This window comes from Bos taurus, chromosome 14 (genome assembly GCF_002263795.3).
Source record: "Bos taurus isolate L1 Dominette 01449 registration number 42190680 breed Hereford chromosome 14, ARS-UCD2.0, whole genome shotgun sequence".
NCBI classification, from domain to species: domain Eukaryota; kingdom Metazoa; phylum Chordata; class Mammalia; order Artiodactyla; family Bovidae; genus Bos; species Bos taurus.
In genome coordinates, this window is record NC_037341.1 from 30,844,178 (window position 1) to 30,863,372 (window position 19,195).

Below are 19,195 nucleotides of genomic sequence, written 5' to 3' on the forward strand. Positions count from 1 at the left end.
TCAGCAGTTTAAATAACTTGAACTATGAATACACAAATCTTTCAAGAATCATTCAAAGGTAAATAATTCTTAAAGTACAAGAAATACTCTCACATTCTAATATATTCTGATTGAGCGTATTAAACACTCAATTGGCCCCAAATAATTTAAAAAATTATCCTGTGAGTTAAAAAAAATAAATTTAAAGATAATCTTTAAGGCAGAAGCAGAATGTTCCAGTTTATGCTGCTGAAATTTAGGACTCTAAAGAAAAATGTAAAGAGACAACAGAAATCTTAAGGTACTAAGTATCAGCAGATAACTGTACTGTCTTTGCAAGTTTTCCTATTTGTAAATTAAGATGTCACTACCTTTTTAAAGAGGTTCTTTGAAAATTATGTCTAAAAAAAAATAATGTCCATTTAGTGGAATAAAGTTAAATCTGGAATAAAATTAATAAAATTAAATACTAACCACAGATTGTTAACCACAAGCCAAAATTTATCTTGCAGTAGATACTTTTAAGCCCTGACTTAATCTTTACATTCTATGTGACAAAAATTAAGAACTGCTCAACATGAAAAATGGGACGACAGACAAGTAAACAGGGAAAAGGTAAAACAAAGCTCATGAAAACTCCTCATTTCTTGCAGGTAGGAAAATGCTTTGAAAGGAAAACAGAGCCTGCCCTATGATGAACGTGGGTAATCTGCAATGAACCGGTCTAAACAAAGGCTGAATTCACTCTATCAGCTAAGTGATGAGGGAACAGCAAAGCTGAATGCCAAAGAACCAATTATTTACCACACACTCGTAAATGATGGCTTGAAATATTTTTGACTGTTCTCTCCTTTAAACCATTATTTATATACACTCACCTTTTACAGGCAAGCTATACTACAATCACGCTAAAAATTTTTTAAAAGAAAACTATAATCAATATTAAAGCACAAATGATCATTAGCTTTGAATCATGAAGATTCAGAGAATGACAGGAAATGTACATACTAAGTTTCATAATTAGATACTGTAAAAATGATATATAAAAGGAAATATTTTAATGAATTTGTTCCCAAAATATTTACCAATCAAAACAAGCAGAGATAAACTTCCACTAATGGAGAAAGAAATGGCAACCCACTCCAGTATTCTTGCCTGCAGAATCCCATGGACAGAGGAGCCTGGCAGGCTACAGTCCATGGGGTTTCAGAGAGTCGGACATGACTTAGCGACTAAACAACAACAACAATGGTTTAACAGCTAGTAATGGTATATTTTTTCATTTTGGAAATTTAAATGTCTGTTTCTCTTAATATATTTTGTTTTTATCCTACTAAGAAACTAAACACCTTCCCAAAGAGCAACTAAAAAAGATATTTAAACAAAAAAGTATTAAAAATATGTGCCTGAACAGGTATGTAAAATTGATTCTGGGTTTGCAAATGGTCCATAGTTGCACAAGGTTTGTGTTGAAGTTTAGATGAAGATCGTTCTGATTTTATTCCATCTTGTAAGTAGCCTTCCTGCTCCACTTTTCTCCGCATAGTAGAATTCCAATGATTTTTGATAGAATTATCAGTCCTAAGAAATTAAAGTGTATATTTTAAAAAGAAAAAGAGGACTCCATAGATTTTTAACACCATATAAAGTATACAAAGTACTTAAATTTTTACAACTGGTAAAATTAGATACTTTTTTAAATTAAAAAAATATACTGTATGTCTGTATGTCAAATACATTTCTAAACACTGGAGATAAGGCAATAAGATAAAGTCCCAGCTCTCTTGGGGCTTACATCTTCACAGGAAGCATGGTAGCAGGGAAGGAGGGAAGAAAAGAAAAACAAAAAAAATAAATAAGAAGAAAATCATAGAACAGTCTTTTGGACTCTGTGGGAGAGGGAGAGGGTGGGATGATTTGGGAGAATGGCATTGAAACATGTATAATATCATATATGAAACGAGTCGCCAGTCCAGGTTTGATGCACGATACTGGATGCTTGGGGCTGGTGCACTGGGATGACCCAGAGGGATGGTACGGGGAGGGAGGAGGGTTCAGGATGGGGAACACGTGTATACCTGTGGCGGATTCATATTGATATATGGCAAAACCAATACAATATTGTAAAATTTAAAAATAAAAAAAAGAAAAAAAAAGAAAAACAGTGCAATGCAGATCATTTAAAGTAATAAGAGAAAGTGAGTAACTACAGTAATTTTGATTTTGAGCAATTTTGAGGGGACAGTGAAGCTAAAATCTGAAGGACAAGAATGAACTAGTCATACAAGAACAGAAAAAAAAATTAAAAAGAGCATTCCAGATAAAGAGCATAACAAGGGCAAAAGCCTTGAAGCCAAGATCAAATATGGTCATAAAAAGACAGAATTCCAGTATTCATCTTCATTTCTTATCAACAAAACTCCTATGGAAGAAAAAGTTCATTGGCTCCCCTTTTACCTAAGTCCCCCTTGTAAAAATGGAAGCCTTCAACCTACAGCTACTTATAGTATACATTTTAAAAAATACACAAACATTTACTGAGAACCTACTTTATGCTAAGCATTAAGCTACCGTTCTATGGATAGTAAACATGTATCAAAGACTGAAAACATGAGAAGTTCCTCAACCAGCTTCAGTAACTTAGATAAAAAAACTTAACACTAATTTCTCTAAGACAAATATTGCTCTGCAATATATTGCTCTACATTATTTCACAAGTATATGAAGATTAATTAAGAATATATAGAATATAGTGCTCTATCTCCAAGTTCCATCAGGAAAGGAGCTCAACTTTAGCTGACCTGATTCCAAGTTGTAAAACTACCTTCTAACAAAAAGATACGAGAAGTCTGTTTTTCCTTTACATAAAGCCAATAACTGACAACAGATGGGCACTCCAATTGCTAGGTAAATATAGGATGAACTACATGAAATAAAATGGTGCTATCAAGTCTTCTGACTTAGGACTAAATATTATCTTGAGAACCTACATGAAATGGATCATATCTGCTTGGTTATGTGGGTGAAGGTGAGATTTATCTTTTTTTTTTCAGTCTCTTATCAGATTGCCTATGATGGGCATCACATTCTGAGTTAATGTTTATTCAACAATAAAAGTATTTTATTTCTGTAAAAAAAAGGATACATGTAAATGCATTTAATTAACTACTATGTACTACACAGAGACTACAACAATAAAAAACAAGTGCACACCTTCTGAGTAATGGATTTTCCCAAAATTGCTGGTCTACTGTACTACAAATGGCTAGGAAGCATCTGAACCAATGCAATGTATAGTGTATATGTAGCCCATCACTGCTCCTGATGGAAACTCCATATTTTAGCCACATGGATATATATATACTACTCAGGATCTAAAGCACTGTTTAAGAACTGAATTTTCTCTAATGCACTTTCAGAGCAATTTATTTCAGCCAGTGTATTTGTTATTCTCTGGTCTTATGCAAAGAATCCAATATGAAAGAAATCTTTTCAACTTAGATTCCATTACAGCTTAGTTTGTAAAAAGACTGCTTGATTGGCACTGATATGTAACCATAATTTGGGGGAGTGCATTAAATGTTTACATAATCTAAAGGTCTATCATTTTGTTGCACAAATTACTGCTATAAAATATTTTGTTAAAAAAGTAATTATATTCCTTCCCACAAAATATACTACAAATATCACAAAGGTTTGCTTGTATTCTGCAGTCTAAATTTTAATTATAAATAAAAGTCATGGGGTACCTATAAATATATTTAATAGTAACCATAATAAAGATCAAGTTTAAAGTACAGGAAAATATATATTCATTTGTATAAGTACCTTCCAGGAAGTAGTTTGGCAATTTCTGCCCAACGATTTCCCAACCGCTTATGTGCTTCATAGATAATCCTGTCCTCCTCTTCTGTCCAGGATGACTTCTTTACCTCAGGATTCAGATGATTATGCCATCTTTCTCTACACTGCTTGCCTATTCTTCCTTTTAAATGTTTTGCAATTAAAGACCATCTTTTTGGCCCATATTTCTGAACTAATTCAATAACCTAAGAAAAAGAAAAAGAAAGTTTAAAAAGTATGATTTTTTAAAAAATAAATAAGTCATGCGGATATACTGTACTATACAGTACAGTAGCTATAGTTAGTAATACTGTATTGCATATTGAAAGCTGCTAAGAGAGTAGATCTGAAAAGTTCTTACCACAAGAAAAAATATGAATAACTATGTACAGGGATAGATATTAATGAGATTTGCAGTGGTCTAGAAAACTCAGCAGTGGCCATAGGACAGGAAAAGGTCAGTTATCATTCCAATCCCAAAGAAAGACAATACCAAAGAATGTTCAAACTACTGCACAATTGCACTCATCTCACAACAAAGTAATGTTCAAAATTCTCCAAGCCAGGCTTTAATAGTACATGAACTGTGAACTTTCAGATGTTCAAGGTGGATTTAGAAAAGGCAGAGGAACCAGAGATCAAACTGCCAACATCCACTGGATCATCGAAAAAGCAAGCGAATTCCAGAAAAACATCTACTTTTGCTTTATTGACTACGCCAAAGCCTTTGACTGTGTGGATCACAACGAACTGTGGGAAATTTAAAGAGATGGGAATATCAGATCACCTGACCTGCCTCCTGAGAAATCTGTATGCAGGTCAAGAAACAACAGTTAGAACTGGAGATGGAACAACAGACTGGTTCCAAATGGGGAAAGGAGTAGGTCAAGGCTGTATACTGTCACCCTGCTTATTTAACTTATATGCAGAGTACATCATATGAAATGCTGGGCTGGTTGAAGCACAAGATGGAATCAAGATTGCTGGGAGAAATATCAGTAACCTCAGACAAGCAGATGACACCACCCTTATGGCAGAAAGTGAAGAGGAACTAAAGAGCCTCTTGATGAAAGTGAAAGAGGAGAGTGAAGAAACTGGCTTAAAACTCAACTTTCAGAAAACTAAGATCATAGTATCTAGACCCATCACTTCATGGCAAACAGATGGGGAAACAATGGAAACAGTGACAGACTTTATCTTTGGGGTCTCCAAAATCACTGCAGATTGTGACTGCAGTGATGAAATTAAAAGACGCTTGCTCCTTGGAAGAAAAGCTATAACCAACCTAGACAGCATATTAAAAATCAAAGACATTACTTTAGCAATAAAGGTCTGTCTAGTCAAAGCTACGGTTTTTCCAGTAGTCATGCACGGATGTGAGAGTTGGGCTATAAAGCTGAGCACCAAAGAATTGATGCTTTGAACTGTGTGGTGTTGGAGAAGACTCTTGAGAGTCCCTTGGACTGTAAGGAGATCCAACCAGTCCATCCTAAAGGAAATCAACCCTGAATATTCATTGGAAGGACTGAAGCTGAAACTCCAATACTTTGGCCACCTGATGCAAAGAACCAACTCACTGAAAAAGACCCTGATGCTGGGAAAGACTGAAGGCGGGAAGAGAAAGGAACAAAAGAGGGTGAGATGGTTGGATGGCATCACTGCCACGATGGACATGAGTTTGAGTAGGCTCCGGAGTTGGTGATGGACAGGGAAGCCTGGTGTGCTGCAGTCCAAGGGGTCTCAAAGAGTTGGACACAACTGAGTGACTGAACTGACTGTCATGTCATAGATATTATGTTGTACATCTGAAACTAATATATAAGTGAAAGTGAAGTCACTGAGTCATGTCCCATTGCCATTTCCTTCTCCAGGAACTAATATATAATTATATCCCAATTTTTATTTTATCTATTGTTTTAGGCCACCCCCTATAGCATGTAGGATCTTAGCTACCCAACCAGGGATCAAATCAGTGTCCCATGCATTGGGAGTGTGGAGTCTCAACCACTGGATCGCCAGGGAAGTCCCACATACCTCAATTTTTAAAAAGCACTACCTTGATAGAATCTTAAAACATAACTCAAGAATGCTATTTTAAATGCATTAAATCCAAACCACAAGTATAATTAAAAAAAAAAATTTGTAAAAATATTCCTTCAGCATTTGCCAAGTTCAAAAATTGATCCCAAACTTATCTAAATACAAGGTATTAAAGAGACCTGTAAATTAAATTGTTTCATACAAAATTAATATGAAATAACAGTAAAATGTTGAGACTTAAAGATTTTCTACTCTTACATTTTTTTTAATGCTTAGCTGAAAGCCAAATAAATCATTTTGGAAGCAGGAAGGATTTATAGTTACTGTCTATTCATTACTTTCTTTCTCAAACTGAAAGGATATAAATCACACATTTTAAAACCTACCATTGGCTACCAAGTAAATCAGATCAGTTCTGAGCCTAGTGAATTTTTTTTTTTTTGAGTGGCAGTAAAAATGCTCTAATTTTCCAACTACATTAATAACATGATGCCATAAAGAGCATGAACTAAAGGGTAATTCTCAGAAGAGGACAGTAACTCTCCCATTCTTCTCATACTTTCATAACACAAAGAATTACCTTGGTTTTGAATCCTCTAGCTCTCTGGGAACACGATGATAAGATATCTGTCTTATATGGGAGCCCATTTTAGGTTAAGAGGGAAAGTTAAAGAATAACTTCCTTATACCTCAAGTTTTCAGATAAAATAAGAATAAAATTAAATTGTTTTTAAAATGCTAACTGAATTTTCAGTAAGAAACTATGCCCTAAATGTCGCTAACCTAAGCTCTAAAAAGGTGACTAAGCTGACAGTATTTTTTATTCTACAAACCAAACTTGCAGACAGCAAAAGCTATATTATATTACAGTTGGTTCGACTCAATTCTGAAAAAACTACATCTCAAAATACTCAATTTTCAATGTTAGTGCAAGCAGTCCCCAGAGAACAAATCCAGGTGATTAAAACATGTATTTATGTGACCCAAAACCAATGTATTAGTAAGGAAAAAAAGCAAGTCCACCTACACAGTGAAAATAAAGAATATGAACGTTACCCTCTGATCTTCTTCTTTAGTCCAGGGACCCTTTATCAATTCTGGATTTAAAACTTTCTGCCACCGATGTTGGCATTGAAAATCAGAACGATTCTGAAAGAATTTAGATGATTTTGTTATTGAACAACTGTCTTCCAAACTTTCACAACCTTAAGAAGAAAGTTTCCAGGAATAATATATTCAATAGCATTCTCTAAAACTGCAGTATTTATTTTATATGCCTATTATCCCAATTCATTTTTAATTAAAGTTGTCAGCATTGCTTAGAGTATAAATAAAAATTATATATTTGAAATTAAAATTATTTATCTCTATACCCTGCCTGATAACACAGCAAAAAAGCAAAACAACACAGATATTAACATAAAGAAATGTGCTGATGAATAAAAGGGAGTAAACAGACAACTAAACAATGTAGACGTACAAACTCAAACAGCATAGCAGCCTGGATTCATAGAGTATAGCAGTACCTAACTCTACACAATTAAAAAAAAAACCCAAAAGGCACTACTAGACTACTGCATGGTATTTAAAGGATGTTTATAAATGATAACTCCAAGTTATCAAGAAAAATCTAAATATATCCAGATTGATATACATTATATATCAGTTAAATATTTAAGCACTGAAGTTCAAAAGGAAAATGAAATTTACCACGGTAAAGCCTTATGTAGAAACATGTCAAACTTTAAAAATGATTAATAAGTGTAGCCTTATTTTTAGTCAATTCATGACCTAGTAAGTCCGGTGTATTACAAGGATAATACTAATAACACAACTTTTCTTTTAGTGATTTGGTTTCTAAAAATATTAGTTCATATACAGGATTACAGATAATTTTGAAGGACATAAATACAAATACTGTATTTAACCACAGGTCTCTCCTGATGCCTAGTGGACTTGTTTTTATTCATACTGAGCGTCTTCATGAATAGCTTCGGTACATCAATGCTGATTCACTTTAAGGTTATCATTTTCTCAAAATAATCAGGTTGTTCTTGTACGTCCTGGTAACATTTCTCTGTTGACTATATTTGCTGTTATACCACTGAAGTTAAACTGATAAAGCTAATGTACGCAGCTTTTCTAATTTAGATTCTATTTATTGAACATGTGCTAAATGTAAGGCACTGTGCCAAACATCCTATACGTTACTTCTAATTCTCACAGCAACATAGCTTCTTCTGGTTTTATTAGTTACCAAAAGTATTTCAATAGATTTAACTTCTCTCAAAATGTTTTAACATTGATTAGCAAATATTTATAAAGCCCTATCCAAAGTTGGTATCATTTTTGCTTTAGGTCAGCCATCTTTTTAGGTCCCCAGATAAACTAATTACTAAAAAAAGAAAAACAGACTTTCTAAGTTTCCAACTGTAGGAAGAGCAGAACAAAACAGTTGTTTTTAGGACAGGAACCTAAATCTAAAATAACATAGACACATTTCTGAAAAACAGCAAATGTAACCCCTTGGCCTAAATCATTAGTGTTAGCAGTATGAGAGAGTGTTTCACTTACTTGAAGATGACTAGCAATTAGAGTCCAATCATCAGTTCCATGTTGTTCAACCAACTTCTTTAACTTGTCATCCTATTAAGACAGGTTTATGAAAATGAAAAAGCTTTCCCTCACCCTATTCCCCTATTCCTGAATACACTGTCCAATTCTTTCACGTCATATCTGGTGGCCATTTTTAGAAACACTGAAGCCATTATCACACATGTTCTCCCGTTTACTAAACTAATTCTGTCAGTCTCAACATCAACCCACTCTTTATGTATGGTTGAAGAAGAAAAATGTGCAAGTTAGCTGAGGGATAACTTTTCTCATGTTGTGTTTTTAAGTATCTTTAATACATATCTTATTAATCAAGAAATACAAGTATGGAATTAGTAAACCATATTACACATAATCACCTCATCTCTTGTCCATTTTACTCTGTTCCAGAGTTTCTTCAACCCTTTTTGTTGTGGTACTTCATAATCATGATCAGCATACTGAAGGTCATCATCCTCATCCTCACTGAAAACAACACAATTTGAAATCAAGATTTTTATTTAAATATGTGAATTCAATCACTAAATCTGAACACATAGATACAACTAAATAAGCCACTCAGACTAGCAGACATATGTCCAATGAGATTATTCAAAGTATAAAAATATTAACAGTCACAAAATGGACAGGAGCTATAGTGCTTACTGATACCAGAGGAATGAAGCTAGATATGTCAGCAAGGGCCAAGTGATAACCTTTACGTCATGCTAAGGAGTTTGGCCTTTATTCTTAATCTGATCTTTAACCTACAGAGTTAAAGGAATTTAAGTAAAGGAGCAAAAGACAAATATCTTGTGTTTCAGAAAAAAATCACTGGCAGGAATGTGGAGAGATGGAGGAAGATCAATTAGTGATCTTTCACAAGAATCCAAAAAGAAATTATTAGGGCCTGGCAATGATAATGGTAAAATACAAAACACAGTCAGTTAAAAGACATAATGTAAGATATGAGCCATTTACAACACCAACAGCAAAAAAGTTAAAATATGTAGAAATAATTTGAATATACAAGATCAAGATATAGTAAACTACAAAACACTATCAGGAGACACAGAACAAATGAAAAAACAATCAGACCACATTCTTGGGCATGAAAACAATATTACAGAAGTCCATTCTCTGTAAATTAATTCATAAACTTAAATTAAATGAATAAAAATACCAATAGATTTTCAGAGGAACACAGACAAGCTGATTCTATAGTTCATATAGAAAAACAAACAAGCAGTAATACCCAGAAAAGCTCTAAAAAGAGAGAGAGAAAGAGAATTAGTACTACCAAATACCAGAAAATACTGCAGAGAAACAATAAATACTCCTCAAATCAATGGAACAGAATATTCAGAAAAAAACCTCACATGGGAATTTCATCAATTATAATATCAATCAGTGTGATAAAGATGGACTTTTCAACAAAGGTAAGACAGTGGGTAGTTATTTTAAAAACAAACCTAAAGTCCTACTTTAAAATAAAAGAATTCAGATGAAGCAAATATTCTACACTTTTAAAAATGAAAACATAACAGTACCTATTACGGTGAAAGTGAAAGTGTTAACTGCTCAGTCCTGTCCAACTCTTTGCAACCCAATGGATTGTAGCCTGGTAGGCCCCTTTGTCCATGAATTCTCCAGGCAAGAATATTGGAGTGGGTTGCCATTTCCTTTTCCAGGGGATCTTCCAGATCCAGGGATTGAACCCGGGTCTCCTGCATTGCAGGCAGAATCTTTACTGTTGGAGCTACCAGGGAAGCCCTATTAGTTCTACCTTTTAGGGTAGAATTATTTTTTATATCCTTGAGTAGAAGAGATCTAAATGGACAAAAACCGAGAAACCATAAAAGAATAAACCAACTAAGGTCATGATAGTACCAACAGAAAGACACACATAAAACTGAGAAAAAAGTATAAACAAAAGGATTTTGTTCAACTGATCAATATGAGACATGGGAAGAAGATTCAAGGACAACTCCAAATTTCTGGCTTTGGAAACACAGAACTATCTGCTGAGATAAGGAATAGAAGGAGAAAAAGAACTTTGGGAAGGAAAAGGGAATGAGGAGAGTAAGTAGTTTGAACTGATTTCAAGGTACTTGAGAAATACACAGGTGGATACTACATGTATCTACAAAGCATTGTCCAGTAGAAACATAATGCAAGCCACCTAAGTAATTTATTAGCAACCACAGTTTAAAAAAACAGGTGAAATTAATTTTAATAAGAAATAATACTTAACCCAATCTATTTTTAAGTGATCAATTCAACATGTAATCAACATAATCACAAAATGTTTTACATTCTTTTCTTCTTAAGTCTTTGAAATCTGGCATGCATTGTCCAGGAGAAAAGAGAGCCAGAGGCAAAAGAGAAAAATAACAAGAAGATGAAGCTGATAGAAACAGCCCGGGAGCAACAAAGTGAATTCCTAGCTTCAGACACAGGTAACCAGAAAAACAAAAATAAAATTTTTTAGATGTAATAAAATAAAAAGTACACAGCAATTCAGACTAGTAGTACATCAAGAGCTCAACAGCCACATGTGACCAGTGGCTCTCCTATTGGGCAGAGCAGATCTTGAAGATAACTGGGCATGTGGATCTTCTGCTCATCTCTAGGTCTAGGGGATACTTAGTTTTGGCAATCACTAGCACACAGACAAAAGTTAAAGCCACGAGAGCACAAAACTCTAGAAAAGAGAGCAGGTCTTAATGATAAACTGAATTAGAGAATTCTGAGTAGTCAGTGGACTGAACCAAGATATGAACATCTGAAAATAACATGAGCTAATATTTATTTAACCTTTCTGAGTAACAGACATTGTGGAAAATGAAGGCCTAGATTTAATATATACTGTTTACAGAGCCTTTGCAGGAACTTCTAATTTCCTTGATTTGTCAATTACATCTGACCAAAAATTATCTGACCAAACAAGATACCAAAATCCCCCAACTAGCTATGACACCTAACTGCTTCTCTAGTTCAATGCACGTCAGTATTTCAATCCTTTCTCCCCTAAAGCCAATGCCTATTTAATAATCTGCCACTCCTACATTTCCATATATGATTATTTTGATAAACTATGCTAAAAATAAAAGCACAGGCTTAATTAAAGAAATACCTGTTATTTGCAGCCATCTTCAGCTATCGGAAATATCACCTGATTAATGATGATTAAATTGTTAAGTTGGAGATGGTTCAGGATGCAATGACTTCATAAATTTCTAAGGCGGCTATTAAACCTGATAAAACACCATACCGAAGCTTACTGTCCACTATATGCACTCATGGCATCTATGCTTCCCATCCAAACAACTCAGGAGTGCAAAGACCACGTCTAATACGTTCACCTCTCTGTACCAAGTCCGAGACTTGACCATTCAAATAACTGTAAAATTACTGAATGATTGCTTATGCTTTCACCTCCTCCAACTATTCTGTATTCCAAAATTACCTCACTCTTTCCCAACCCAATCAAAACTTCCACCTCCCTCAATACAGGTGATCTCAAATTGATATGAGAGAAAAAAAAAAACAACCTTTTTTGTTAAACAAAATACCTCTAGGAGGAGGTGAAAAATACTCCCATAAAAAGAACTTTCAAAATCCAAATACACCGCCAAGTGGTAGAATTTTAAGAAGCATAAACCTGCTGAAACAAATGTAAAGAAAATATTCAGTACAGAAAGTGTTCTTTGAGGTATCTACCAATACAGCCTAACCTTTCCTACAACTGTCCCCCGCAACATTAACACTTCCAGCCTTCCCAAACAGCCCTCAGTTATGGTTTTTACAGGTTCCCTCTTTTATTCACTTTTCTCAGACCCCAACAGCTTCCCCAACAGCATATTTTAAAATTATGGTTTAAAAATTAGGTTGTTTGAAAATAACTTTAAATTTGGGGACTCATTCATATAAACTTTGATTATTCACAAAAATACCTACATTAATCTGTACAAAATTCACTGTAAGGTTCTTAACAAAACATTTTAAAGATATGCGTCCAAAAATGTTGTTTTGGTCAAAAGACTAGTTTCCAAGGAATGATCTTTCTGAAAACGTGTTCATTTTAACTTTAAAAATCTGCCTTATTTTTTAACCACATACTTGATTTGTGAGAAATTTGTGTTTCTACAAGAGGTTTCATTATCTGTTTTGCAAAAGCATGGCCATCATGTTCAGGAAGCTGGGTTTTTTGAGTGGTTGAGTGTGAGAGAGGATTAAAGCAGAATTCTTAGAATCCATCTCTCTACCACTGGGGCTTTCCTAGAATTTATCTACCTAACTACTTCTTGGTGCAAGCATTAAGTTATTTCTGTATTATTTATATAATTGTTAAAAGGATGATAAAACTTTCAAGTAAGCGTGACAGAAAAGATCCTAGGAAATTATCACTAGTTACTCCTTGGAAGGAAAGTTATGGCCAACCTAGACAGCATATTAAAAAGCAGAGACATTACTTTGTCAACAAAGGTCTGTCTAGTCAAGGCTATGGTTTTTCCAGTGGTCATGTATGGATGTGAGAGTTGGACTATAAAGAAAGCTGAGCGCTGAAGAATTGATGCTTTTGAACTGTGGTGTTGGAGAAGACTCTCAAGAGTCCCTTGGAGTGCAAGGAGATCCTACCAGTCCATCTTAAAGGAGATCAGTCCTGGGTGTTCATTGGAAGGACTGATGTTGAAGCTGAAACTCCAATACTTTGGCCACCGCATGCGAAGAGTTGACTCATTGGAAAAGACCCTGATGCTGGGAAAGATTGACGGCAGGAGAAGGGGACGACAGAGGATGAGATGGTTGGATGGCATCACCAACTCAATGGACGTGGGTTTGGGTGGACTCTGGGAGTTGGTGATGGACAGGGAGGTCTGGCGTGCTACGGTTCATGGGATCGCAAAGAGTCAGACATGACTGAGTGAACTGAACTGAACTGAACAACATAAAGATGCCTAAGGATGTCTACGCTTTGCAAAGAAAACTGGGAAGGGATAAAACCCCACAAATAACATCACCAATGTTCTACTTTTACCACTTAACAGTGAAAAAGTTTCACTGCTTAATAATGGTTGAAGTGAACTGAAGTGAAAGTTGCTCAGTCGTGTCTGACTCTGAGACCCCATGGACTATACAGTTCCTGGAATTCTCCAGGCCAGAATACTGGAGTGGGTGGTAGCCTTTCCCTTCTCCAGGGTATCTCCCCAACCCAGGGATCGAACCCGGGTTCATTGCAGGCAGATTCTTTACCAACTGAGCTATCAGGGAACCCTTAATAATGGTTAGACACCTTCAAAACATTAGACACCACCAAAACAAATCATATTTCATTTGCTTTATTTCTCTGATTTTTATTTCATTTTTTAGTATTTCTGTATTGTAGCAATCAATGTTAGCAATATCTAATAGCTAAATAAAGTCAACTTTCTACTATCTATCTATAAATAGATAAACCATTTCTAAGCCTAGAGTGACTAATCTAGAAGACAGTAAAAATAGGTGAAATTATTTCTCCAGTCACAAGGCATAAATAGAAGAGGAATTTGGTCTCTGAATCTCTCTCCAGGAATTGGTTTCCAGAATCATTCTGCCAGTTTTATTTTTTAAGTCAAAGAAAATATTTATTCTGTAACTGTCTAATATGTAACCTAAGTACTATGTTCAAAAACTTTTGTAGATTATGAACAAAGCGATTAGGGTAGTTATGAAACAGCAAAAGGAAGCACACACGCACACACACAAAAATATTATGACTCATTAGACCAGGAAAATTGTTTAAAAGTAATTCTACACTGGGGTTAAGCTAATAGGATGTGATACTCATAACTTTCCCTGTGAAATAATACACAAACTATTCACACTTGGCAACATCAAGATAAAACATTCAAGAGAAGTTCAATTTTAAAGGACATCAATAAAAAATAAAAATAAAAAATAAAAAAAGGACATCAATTATTCTACCTGAAAAGATTAAAATGAGGTGTGCCAAAGGAAGAATTTGAAATTGTTCAAAATTTATTTTATTTGAATAGAAACTACAGATTTGAAATTAAGAGAATTATCAGTAGTTCTATAAAATTTTTTCTAGCAAAACCACTTCAACTTGACAGTTTAATTTTAAATTAAACTGCATCAAGCCTAAATATTTTTATCATAATCAAAAAATACATCTTTATTATACTGTCTTGACAGGATAACTGTGTATTTGCATTTTTTTAAGTTCAATCAAATTCAAGGCCTGAAAATTTACCAGCTTGATTTAGTAAAGTGAAATCAGGCCACCCAGTGGTTAACATGATGTACTGCATACATGAATATCTTAATTTCAAATCTAGACTGCAACCTAGCATTATTATAGTAAGACAAATTGGACTTCATCTGACCATGAATAGCAATAATGAAATATATACTGAAGGGAGTTCTACCTAGCGATCCATAAACAAAAACAATGCAAGAACATTTCTATTTTATTCCACTAGCATGTGTATATTTTTAAATGAAGAAAGATGATTACAAAGAGTTCAAAATAGGAAATATATTAAAAGACTTATAGACCACAAAATCCAAACCTCTTATATTGAGACAAAAAACTGGGATATAGAGTTTACTTGCTTTCTCCAAATATTATTGCTAATTACAAAGTTGATTAAACATATCAGTTCTCATATTCCAGTATTCTTTCACCCATGACACCCATCTCACTAGAAGCAACACAGTAAAATTGCTTCCTACGCACACGCATACCCCATGGAAAAATATCTTCTAATTCAAGAGAGTTGGCTTTTGTCTTTCCAGTTTACTGTAGTTGCCAGTCATCTCAAGGGTAAAAACCTGAATCTGTTACTACTTAAATACATCTTCTAGCTTCTAAATGACATTTCTTTAAGCTAATTTTTAAGAGTGGAACTGGCTTTTAAAATCTAAAATTACTTACTTAATACATAAGTATGGTTAAAAATCACATACACATTAATAACATATATACCAATTTTAGTACTGCCTGTAAATTATGTCATTATAACCCCCAAAGGGACCTAAAACTATTTAAAGTCACAACACTAAATAAACTTTTTCCTCTATGTCAATCCAGACCAGAGATACTACAGCTATCTTAAACAATGATTAAAAGAGCTAATATCCTTCAGCTGTTTCTCCGGGAGGTAAGTTTTTTACTTTTTTTTTTCAGATCATACAGGAAAGGTTATTACAGGATTTATGCCTGTAGTCTTATGCAAAACTTTTATACAGCAAAGTATAGTTTTCAATCAAACAGTTCAATGGTTGTATAGTGGAGACTTCAAAGTGACTGACTCATGTCCTTTCTCATTCAACTATAAATTAGATTCATAGGTAAAGGCATGAGACTATGCTGAATAAAGATTATTTATCCTTCAAAACATTTCACATTTTATTTTTTCTAGGGCAAATAAGTCATATTTACATATACAAGAAATAGAATTCATAGAACAAAACACATTCAAGGATAAAGGCCCTAAGAAATACACCATTCAGAAATGATAGTTTCTCACATCTACCCGTATATTCACATAGGGAGTGTAGCTTCACTACATTTAATTACTCCAGACTTATGACTCTTTCAATCATTCTGTAATACATTTCAATTAATTTATACAGCTGACAGGAATAAAAGTCAGTAGTACAATTAATATTTAGATCTCAAAGCTCACAATATTGTCAATAAAACAAAATAACTTACACCAGCAAATTAATCATGAAATCGCTTTCTTCTTAGCCTATTATTATGAAGCATACACAAATTATGGACAAAAAACTAACTGAAGAAGGCAGGGTTCTGACATTCAAGCATCCATGTCTAACCATAACTAACTGCTGATGATAGCATTAGCCAAGAAACTGTTTCAAATAAGATTAACATCAATACAGACAAGCAGATAATGCCACACACTGTATACAAACTCCTGTTACTGAGTTGACAATATTCGTTTGTCACCTTGCTTAAAGAAGGTATGTTTAAAAATACAAAAGAAAAGGCCTAAATCAATACTTCAGTAATTATAGTTACAGGAGCTTTTAATATCTATCTTTTCTGAAGACTGAGAAGTCAGTCAGGTCCTTAATGTTCTAGAGCAGTAATTCTCACCTGGGTGATTTTGCCCTTCAACAGACATTCGGTGGTAATGTCTGAAGACATTTTTTGATTGTCACACCTGGGGAAATGAGGTGTTACTGACATCCATGGGACAGAGGCCAGGGATGCTGCTAGACATTCTACAAAGCACAGGACAGCACTCCCCACTGCCCCCACCACTGCCTTCCCAATACAAAGAATTATCTGATCCCAAGTATCAACAGTGTCTAAGTTGAAAATCCTCTACAAGAGAAGTGTGTGTGTTTGTTCCACTTCAAAAGTTTGATCTCTTCTGTAGTTGGTACAAAATAATAATCTAATAGGGACTTAATTACATTCTATGCTGATTTCTGCAAAAATACCTTACAGACAGCAGATCCTTAATAAATGAATAGAGCAACAAATACTATGGTGTGACTGTTGACAATTTTTAACAGACATCTGCAATGAATGAAGTTACTACTAAATTTCAACTTGGGAAAAACACTTCTAGTTGAGACTTTGAAGTTGTGGATCCAGATAAAACTGTTTGGAAACGCTGTCAAACAACTTTTCATATTTACTGAATAATACTGACAACTAAAAGACACCCTAGTGTTTTTTGTCATATGAGTGATTCCTACACACTAAGTCTACGAGTAGCTACTACAGTGACCTTTAAATAAAACCGAAATGCATAAATTCATCCTAGCAAGTTTTCCAAAACCACCACCACCAAAGAAATGCCCTACCTCTATGCAACCCTCAAGTACAGTCAGAGTCCAACGGACACACAAAATATTAAGTGAATCAAACACATTGTTTTATTTTAAGATCAAGTTACTGGTGTTAACAGTGTGACATCTTCCCAGTAGAAGGAAACTGCGACCATGGGTATGGTAATCACAGTAGACATCAAAAAAGTACTCTCTCCTCAGCTATATCTCAGAGGACTTCCACACCTTTCAAGGTAGCAGAGGGGTCCCCAACCCAGGTATATCACAGAGCCCGTTTGTAACTGGCTCAGGAATCCAGAGAGTAAGAGGCCCTAGGAACAGCATTTTCAGGCCGTCCGGGTAGGACACCACCACCTTCCGGTGCGGAGCGTATTCCCTGAAAGCGCACCGACTTACCTGCCAACAAATCCCAAGAAGTGGCTGTGGGACAGTGGGGAGCTGGACATATGCTGGGGGAGAATCGACTCCAAGGAGCCGCCTGGGCATCTGTAACTCACTTTCTGAGTCCGAAATGCCCTGGTCCCCAACTCTCCACACGTCACGGCTGCGCTCTGGCCAGCGGGCCGAGGCGGCTGTAGCGCAGCGGGAAGGAAAACTTCTGCCCCGGCCTCGGAGGGCCCAGGTAGGCGCGGGGGGGTGGGGTGGGGGGGGGGACTCAGAGGGAAAGGAAAGGGAATCTGAGCCGAGGCTGTGCCCACAGGCCTGGGCGAAAGGGATGTCACCCACCTGCGCGACCTCTTCGCCATCCTTCAAGTACCGCATAGGCGCGGGCTGGGCGGGGACGCGGGTCAGCCTCCTCCAGCCTCGGGCGAATGCTCCTTCTCCCCGACCCTCCCCCGCCGCTTCCCTCGCTCCCGCTCCGAGGCCGACCGAGTGCGGAACGCAGGTCCCCGGCAGGGCAGGACGGAGGGACGGAGGGGCGGACCGCGACCCGCCCCCGGCCCGCAGCTCTGCTTCTTAGCCCCGGCCCTGCCCGGTCAGGGATGCCCCCAACATGTCAGCAGGCGCGCTCCTGCCCTCCCCTGGCCCCTCCCGCCGCCTCTTAGCCTCCTCGCCTCGGTCCCAGCGCGGCTCTGCCGCGGGCGCCGACCCCCGCCCTCTCCCCGCAGCGGGCAGCTCTGCAGGACTCGTAGTCTCCCTGCAGGGTTTTGTCCGCACCGCCGAATCTCGCGCCCAGCCTCCCTCAAGAGCCGCCGTTTGAATCTGCGCACGCGGCCCCGAACCTCATTGGCTGTGGTAGCCGCACGCGGGGGGACAAGGGCGGGGCGGGGAGAGCGCGCGCGACTGAGGGCGGGGCTGGGGAGCTGGAAGCCGGGACTGGAACTCGCGGGAGTCCGGGAAGGAGCTGGGAGCCAGGGGGTGTGGCCGTGGGCAAGGCTCAAAGGTCTTGCTGTGACAGGACCCGGACCGCGCCGAGCGCCGCACCCGAAGGGGCGGGGCGCCAAGGGCCGCGCTGGGGCCCGCTGGGAAAGTGAGTTCCAGGCTCTCCGAGAGGCGTGTCCGGAAGCGGCAGCCAGAATCCAAGCTTCTCCGGGATCGCGGACGGTGTCTCTGGATGTTGAGCAGTTCCGTTCACCGCAACCTTCTCTCGGCCAAAGCTCCTCAGTTCTCGGGGGCATCCCTCATCACTAGTTAGGAAGCTCAGTCTTTGGATTTGAGATAAACCTAACCATAAAATTTGCGCGGCCGTGACTGTTTAAGCAAAAATGCGAGCTTTTTTTTTTTTTTGCCAGACGTTGTAACTACTGATCTAGTGAAGACTCTGTAGCGGGAAGGAGCAGGAGTGTGACAGGTGAAAAAGTTTTTAGTTGGACACATGGAACGGGAAAGGGAAATAATCCGGGTCTGCGGCTGGCCTTCAAAGTACTTTAATCTCCTCTCCGACTCTTCGGGAAATAACTGCTGCGCT

The 19,195-nt window shown here is 37.0% G+C and overlaps 1 protein-coding gene across 2 annotated transcripts in view; it reads right to left on the reverse strand.

The window, feature by feature from the left end:
* Positions 1 to 18,502, reverse strand: part of MYBL1 (MYB proto-oncogene like 1) — a 37,085-nt gene extending 18,583 nt beyond the window's left edge. Inside the window, exons 1-6 of one of the 2 annotated variants that reach the window (XM_025001437.2) lie at positions 18,013 to 18,502; positions 8,835 to 8,940; positions 8,437 to 8,508; positions 6,919 to 7,011; positions 3,808 to 4,028; positions 1,386 to 1,560 (exon numbers count right to left, since the gene is read on the reverse strand). In XM_025001437.2, coding sequence (XP_024857205.1) covers positions 1,386 to 1,560; positions 3,808 to 4,028; positions 6,919 to 7,011; positions 8,437 to 8,508; positions 8,835 to 8,940; positions 18,013 to 18,032 — 687 coding nt within the window. In that variant the 5' untranslated portion in view covers positions 18,033 to 18,502. 2 annotated transcript variants of the gene reach the window in all.
* Between the last annotated feature and the right edge of the window lie 693 nt (positions 18,503 to 19,195).